Source organism: Platichthys flesus, chromosome 23, assembly GCF_949316205.1.
Source record: "Platichthys flesus chromosome 23, fPlaFle2.1, whole genome shotgun sequence".
Lineage (NCBI taxonomy): Eukaryota > Metazoa > Chordata > Actinopteri > Pleuronectiformes > Pleuronectidae > Platichthys > Platichthys flesus.
This window is the reverse complement of record NC_084967.1, coordinates 5339503-5346922: the sequence shown is the minus strand read 5'-3', so window position 1 is coordinate 5346922 and position 7420 is coordinate 5339503. Positions and strand designations below refer to the sequence as shown.

The window sequence follows — 7420 nt, the reverse complement described above, 5'->3', positions numbered from 1 at the left end:
TATTACAGGTTTATAAAAATGACTGAGCTCCTGAACTTTCCCTCCACTCAAGCGTGACGCGTGAATATAACAGATAAATGTCTGGACATGTTTGGAGAACTCATTCAGCTGAACTTGTAAAGTGAAACCATTGAGATACTCTCGCATATTGTTTTTTAGCAGATTTAATTTTCTACAGCGACACACGTCATATTTACATGGAGGGCAATATTCGGACTATTGACTTTATTATGAATAAGACATTACACTGATTATGTTAACATGAGTTGCTAATACATTATTCCATTGACGTTGCTTTTTACATATTACAGAGCATAGGGCCATATAATTCCATTAACACGTATACATCTCTATATAATGCGACTAATATGCCACATGTCTTAATTTAAGTATTGCTTGTTCCAAGTGTGACCTTAATCAAGCTAAGATAGAAAGAAAGGAAATGCTGTTTACATGACAGGAGGAAAGACAAGTGAGATAAATAAAATAAATTGTCAAAAGGCCATGTTTGCATTTTAACAGAACATGAGTTAATGCCACTATGTAGTACATACTCCAGAGGCAAAAGTAACTGTGACAATAATAAATTAAGGCAAAACAGTGAAAACTATTTTTAAACAATTTGCATTACATTCAGTTTTCCGTATATACAATGCATATATATATATAAAATCAGGTATAAAATAAGTCATAACCTGTATCAACACCATGCATGAACAAACAGTGTCACACACAACCAGGGATGTATCTACCATTTCTGACAGTGAAGTCACGTCCTTGATATTTATGCATTTTGAGGGGCTATTTAAAAGTTCTTAATAAAAATCACATCTCCAACCCTAACCCAGTCGACATCAAGAACATCATCTGGAGCCAGAATCTGTGCAGTAGGGATGCTGGTCTGGACGTTTCCTATTGTTTTTTTATCGCATCATGGTTTTATGTCGGCCCAGCATGTCCCATTCACTACCATGGAGGAGGCGGGTTTATAAACTATAAGCCACCAGGGGGGCTTCAAGGCGCTTTGGCTTCACTTTTGTCATCCATCTTTATATGCAGTCTATCGTTAGGACCTTATCAGCTGATCAGTCATTGACCTCAGTGCACCCAAAGAGCCTTCACTAGTTGATACGAGAGCGACATCTTGATGTTGAGCTTTTCAATTGTTATTTTCCGTACATTTAGTATGAGCTCTCACTGGGGTCGAGGAGACTTTCCGCTTGTAAAGGGACGTTCAAAAGAAATGCCAAACCATGTAGTTGGAAATCAATATATAATATATATGATATGTATTCCAAGAATAGAATGAAAGTGTGCGTCTTCCGAAGTTCAAACACTGTGTACGACATTAAGTCTAAACTCACACCTAGTGTCAACCTTCTTGAAAACTTGAACTTTTCACTCAGATTCCCCACAGAGGTTTACAAAGGCTGACTTACAGCTCTAAACTCTGGACTTCCTGTGTCAGCAAAAGGTTGCAGGGTACAAACTCTACGACGCCGGTTCAGCTGGAACATGACTCATGGATATCATTTCTTCATCTGTCGCCGGCCTGTCATATCTTTGAGAGTTCCTGATGTACGAAGAAAACGGTGATACAATTAAAACCCTAAGTGAACACACATGATTTTAATGCAGAAATGTGAATCAGACAAATTGTTCCAGCTCAATTTAAGTTTTTTCATGAAGCGAAAGAAAGTGTAATGAGACATAATTGCATGTATATAATTCATTCTTAAACCCTTAATGTTCACTTCATTACCTTCGATAACACACATAGCTGATTCCCATTAAAGCGCAGACGATCACCAGTGAAGCGCAGACACTCAGGGCTGTTGCTGTAGCGCCAAGTCCTTCAAAAGAAACAGGAAACTAAATGTAAAGCCATTTCCTTCCTGTATGCCCCATTACAGCATTCACTTTATGTCATGATCCAAAGCCTTTCATGTGAATCTCTTTAGCAGTTAACTAACAAAATATTGGAATTGGACAAAACGACAGGGAGTAGATAAATCTGTGGAACATAAAAAATGATAATACTTGGAGGAGGGTGGTCACCGAATGATGAGTATTTATCCTTTAAAAGCATCACTCGTCATTAACAAATATCACAGGTCAGATCATACCAGGATATGTGGTAAAGCTGGGTACTGTGACATTGGGAAACTTACTGTTGCTGGACGGGTGAGAATTATCCTTCCTGTTATTGGGAGGCTCGTTGGACGAAGCTGGTGTCGTCCAGTCTGTTGCTGCGTTTTTAAGGCATGGAAGAAAGGATTTTATAAGAATCTCCTCTGGGTTAGATTATGCATTTACCGAAATACTTTTTAGAAATTCCTGGAAAGCCTTGCGGCAGTCTCAAGACGTGATTTACAAATTACTGCTGACTTGTCATGTAACCCTTATTGGTATTGATTAAAAAAAGAGCAAAAATGTTTATAGAAATTGCGCTAGAATACAGCAACCCAATAAATAAGAGAATAAAGAATTAGAAATTTAAATATGACAGCAAACATTTGACTAAATGAGTCATTTTTAGGTCGACGTGTGGTGTTTACAATAATTCACAAGATGTAAATATGTTTTCATCTTATATCGAACAATATACAAAATATTGTTCGATAGAAGAGTGATGGAAAATACTTGAGTGAATCGAAATTAGCTGGAAGTCCCCAAAATGTGTGTGTGTGTGTGGGGGGGGGGGGGGGGGGTGAGCTCCTTACCCTGTGAGTGATCAATCTGCAAATCAAGTGACGTAGGCTTGAGGCTGTCCTTCTCCAGAACCCCAGTAGATGAGAAGCTTCCGCTCTCAGTCATCCGGAAGTCGGTGAAAGACGCTGCTGATGACCAGACAAGATTTGTTTCTACTAGAAGGATGGCATCACCTTCAGATAACATCACTCATCATACTACTACTAATATCTATGTCACTTCACTATTGCATTCTCTACCATCACTACTATTAATAAAACTACCGCTAAATAACATGAAAAACTTATTTTTCCATGTTCCACTGTCATTTTGTAGCTCTGTTCTGGTCTTCACCAACCACTGAGCCAAAAATACCTAGCTCTGTAGCTTCTGATTGCTCCATTATGTTTGCCACCTAACTACGAGCCTAACTTTGTGTGTGTGTGGTGTGGTGGTTGCCAGGTGGCTTTTCAGAGACAGCAGTGAAAATGAGCCCAGAGAGAAGAATGTGGGAAGTAAAACCACTAAAATGGCCTAAAATGCTCTAAAGTGTGTCATTAAAAGCAACCGTTCACATTATGGTAATTTTACTCATGTACCACTTTCAGGGGGGGGGGGGGGGGTGAGCTCCTTACCCTGTGATTGATCAATCTGCAAATCAAGTGAAGTAGGCTTGAGGCTGTCCTTCTCCAGAACCCCAGTAGATGAGAAGCTTCCGCTCTCAGTCATCCGGAAGTCGGTGAAAGACGCTGCTGATGACCAGACAAGATTTGTTTCTACTAGAAGGATGGCATCACCTTCAGATAACATCACTCATCATACTACTACTAATATCTATGTCACTTCACTATTGCATTCTCTACCATCACTACTATTAATAAAACTACCGCTAAATAACATGAAAAACTTATTTTTCCATGTTCCACTGTCATTTTGTAGCTCTGTTCTGGTCTTCACCAACCACTGAGCCAAAAATACCTAGCTCTGTAGCTTCTGATTGCTCCATTATGTTTGCCACCTAACTACGAGCCTAACTTTGTGTGTGTGTGGTGTGGTGTTTGCCAGGTGGCTTTTCAGAGACAGCAGTGAAAATGAGCCCAGAGAGAAGAATGTGGGAAGTAAAACCACTAAAATGGCCTAAAATGCTCTAAAGTGTGTCATTAAAAGCAACCGTTCACATTATGGTAATTTTACTCATGTACCACTTTCAGGGATGCAGGGGGAGCTGGAGCCAATCCCAGCTGACATTAGTCCCCAGTGCATCACAGGCCCAACACACAGAGTCATCGAGTCAATTTACAGGCTCAAATCAACCTTTTACTGTCTTTGGATTTTGGGAGAAAGCCTGAGTACCCGGAGAAAACCCACGCAAACACGGAACAGAGAACACAACACAGAAAAACCCTGGCCCAACCGGAGACCTTTATTCTGTGAAGTATCGTTCCATCGTGCTGCCGAGGCCAACAGAAGTTATCTCTGCTCTTCACCTCCAACAGTTCAAGCAAATGCAGAACTCACTGATGTTGTGGTTAAGAGAACCATCTGCAAACTCACACCATGATAAATTGCCTCACGTGGCACATACTAAATGTAACCCTAACCCTTTTTTTTTGTTTACATGCACGCTCTTCACACACAGATAAACACTGCATGGTTGAATACACCCGATGAAGCTTCTTTGATAAGCAGTGCTTTTGCGCTTTATTGATTAAAGCCAGGAGGTCATGTTGTAAAAAAGTTAAGACTTTCCACTCTTTTCCAATTGATTCATGCAGACAGGGAGGACTTACTTGTTACTGGGATCTTTGGTGGAAGTGTTATGGTTCTCCGGGGGTCGGCTAAAAAATAGAAATGAGAAGTTGGGCATTTGTTATCGTCCTACTGCAACAAGAAGCTGTGACTAAGTTAGAAAATAAATATATAAAACTGGAGCTATGTGCAAGAGAGGGTATCAGGCAAGCTGTAAAAAACGATGGATCTAATACTTGCCATGATACTATAGTGGACTTCGCCTGATTACCTCACACTTGGCAATAGTCAACCATCACTATACATAACCAGGCACTAGATATAACTCTACGCTGATGATATGTCGGTCTTTGTCCAGAATGCCCATCTATTTGTCAAGTGCATGAAAGAAGTTTGTGTGGAATGACAGCTTTTGTAGCAGCTGTGTTTCTAAGGGAGACAGGCCTTGAGTTGCACTAGCTGTCCCTACTCAACCATAGGCACCTGTTGACTTCCTTCCCACTGCTACTGACAGGGGTATTTGTATTGCTTGTCGTTTGATTATTCAGGAGAATGAATCGCATGTTTGACGGCCCGAACATACTCGAAAACTCACCAAACTTTATGGGCGCGTCGGGCCTGATGCAAATGTTAGTATTCTAGAGTAATCCGGAATGGGTGTGGCTAAATGGCTCAACAGGGCCCCCCCTAAAACGCGGGTGTGTCTATTTGACTGTACACGCTGGGCTAAAGTTGTGTCTTAAGTTCTGTCCTGTAATCTGAGACCTGTGGGTCAAGCTCCAGTAACAGTTTGGGGAGATACACAGCAGTACTTCACTCAAGGAGCAACCATTTCTGTAAAATCCGGTTGAATTCTAAGACTGGGCTTTTCAAACAAAACCACAAACTATTATAAATCTTACGTATGCAGATGAGCGAGGCCGTAGTCCACTTCGGAGCACTGTTGTTATTCCTATTGCATTTGATGAGGTTCGATGTTCCGACTTTCCTCGTGTATCCGTCTTTACACGTGTGGCGAAATGTTTGATTACAAGTCTCGGGTGGAGGTTTCGTCAGAGGCAGTTCAGGGATTTCTGAACACTTACAATTGCTGTTGTCTGGAAGGGGGGAAAAAGGACAACAAGGTCACACAGGTCAATGCAGAGACGGCAATCTATTACAGTGTTTTTTTCTTGTGAGTTAATTTTAGATAGCAAAGGGGAAAAACTAGAAGATTTATATGGTTGCCATTTACATGGATGTTCAAACACAATGCAACTTAAAGTTTAACAGTAATCCAGAATCCAGAATCCGTTTTAGATCTCATGTATGAATTAATCAGTTACACATTAACTCTGGTGGATGGAGTAGATCTCACCTCCCACCTGCAAACAATGCATTGTGAAGTTTGTAAGTGCTACAAGGTGTTTGTTCAAAAAGTTTACAGGCCAGAGTTTTTTCTGTAAATCCATGGGGTGAAAGTGAAACTAAAAGTTAAATATTTGTTTATACAGTTTGCAGTTAAGTAAAAGATCCATCATAGATTAAATGGCCCTGACTCTGCAATTTCTTGGGCCTCTGGTACCTAGTCTTAATAACTTCAATTGTATAAGAAGCACAAGTCACAGCCAAGATAGATGGAAATGAAACAGATATAAAGATATAAAACAATATCATATTCAGTATATTACATTTGAATACATTTGCTCAGTTGTGATATTTTGATCATTGTGTGCCATGTGTTGTATTGAGTTAGTCTTGACTGGGTGTCACTTTTAATGCTGTGGTGTAAAAAAATGACTATTGCTCTAAACTTAAACATATAAAAATAAATGAAAATATAACTCCTAACAATTCAGTGTCTCTTTATACAGTTTGAGTGATTTCCTTTCAAAATAAAAGATCTTCCCTTGACCCTCTTCCCAGGTAAGTTGTCTTTATACATTAAAATGTACGACATAAATACAGTAGAATACACATGCACACATAAATTTGGTTATTTTATTTTTAGTTTTGTTCTGTGTCTCTTTAGAGACTTGACTGCGTGTCAATCTAAATGTTGAGCCTTGTCAAATTACACATTTCTCTATTTAACTCTAAAGGTAAGAATAAATGAAAAATTCATGAAAATAAAATAAAAATAATAAACGCTTTTTTTAAGTGTTATATATGTGTGTATGTATACAATACAAATGTATACTTTGATTTGGTTATGTTTGTATTTTTGGTCTGTGTATTAGATAACTTTAAAAAGTTAAAAGAAAATCATGAAGAAAATACATAAACTTACAGAAAACATTCAAACAGCACTAATGGTCCAAAAATCCATGGCGCAATAGTGAATCTGAAACTATCTGTGTAAGGCTTGAGTTATTTCCTATTAAAACATAAAATCTACCATAGATTAAATGGACCTGACTGCCTTCTGGATATCACTTAATACATACAACACGGTCATACATTGATTGTCGTGTTTTTATTATTGTGTTATGTAGTAGATGTGTGTTGGAAAACTATAATACAAAGAAAGAAAGAAAAGCTTGAAAGATAGACAAATAAAAAACAACCAATAGTAAAGGAAAATAATGTGCGCGGAACACATGTCAGACAGCATGTCATCCTTGCTGCTATGTTTGAATACGCAGAGTTTGAGCTGATCACCGCCGTGAACACTCGCAGTCAAATCGCCGGTTTGCCACAGGGAGTTCTGAACGGTGCTTACCGGCGGAGGAGCAGCGCGCGGCCCCGAGCAGACACACGATCACAGCGCGCACCGAGAGAGGCAGTGAACCCGGATCCATCTGGAGAACAACTGGCCTCTCACTGCATCGTGTCCAGCAGGTAAACTGACACCGGTAAAGACCATCCTCACTGACGCTGACACTTTACACTGCGCCGTCACTTTCACTTTCGACACGACCCTCCTCCGCGGCGGTCACGTGACGTCTGCCGGAGGACACGTTTATAGTTTTTCAACAACACCCTCATTTATTGTCGATAT

The 7420-nt window shown here is 39.7% G+C and overlaps 1 protein-coding gene across 3 annotated transcripts; it reads right to left on the bottom strand.

The window, feature by feature from the left end:
• Positions 1-148: 148 nt before the first annotated feature.
• On the bottom strand, positions 149-7388 carry il15ra (interleukin 15 receptor subunit alpha). 3 transcript variants are annotated; one of them, XM_062382643.1, is made up of 8 exons: positions 7142-7388; positions 5343-5537; positions 4482-4529; positions 3327-3443; positions 2724-2840; positions 2172-2249; positions 1763-1853; positions 149-1573 (listed from the first exon to the last, which is right to left on the bottom strand). In XM_062382643.1, exons 1-8 carry the CDS (start codon positions 7218-7220, stop codon positions 1492-1494), a joined length of 807 nt encoding a protein of 268 aa, XP_062238627.1. In that variant the 5' UTR covers positions 7221-7388; the 3' UTR covers positions 149-1491. The 3 variants fall into 3 exon arrangements, with proteins under 3 accessions (XP_062238627.1, XP_062238629.1, XP_062238628.1); XM_062382645.1 differs by having other exon boundaries at positions 3327-3440; positions 7142-7382; XM_062382644.1 differs by having other exon boundaries at positions 2724-2837; positions 7142-7377.
• Positions 7389-7420: the final 32 nt, after the last annotated feature.

Coding starts and splice junctions, on each gene's coding strand:
- il15ra (XM_062382643.1), bottom strand. CDS start 7,220: ATGGATCCGGGTTCACTGCCTCTCTCGGTGCGCGCTGTGATCGTGTGT. Junction 2,250..2,723: donor GCAGATTGATCACTCACAGG/GTAAGGAGCTCA, acceptor TTAAAAACGCAG/CAACAGACTGGACGACACCA. Junction 1,854..2,171: donor TTCTCACCCGTCCAGCAACA/GTAAGTTTCCCA, acceptor TTTCTTTTGAAG/GACTTGGCGCTACAGCAACA.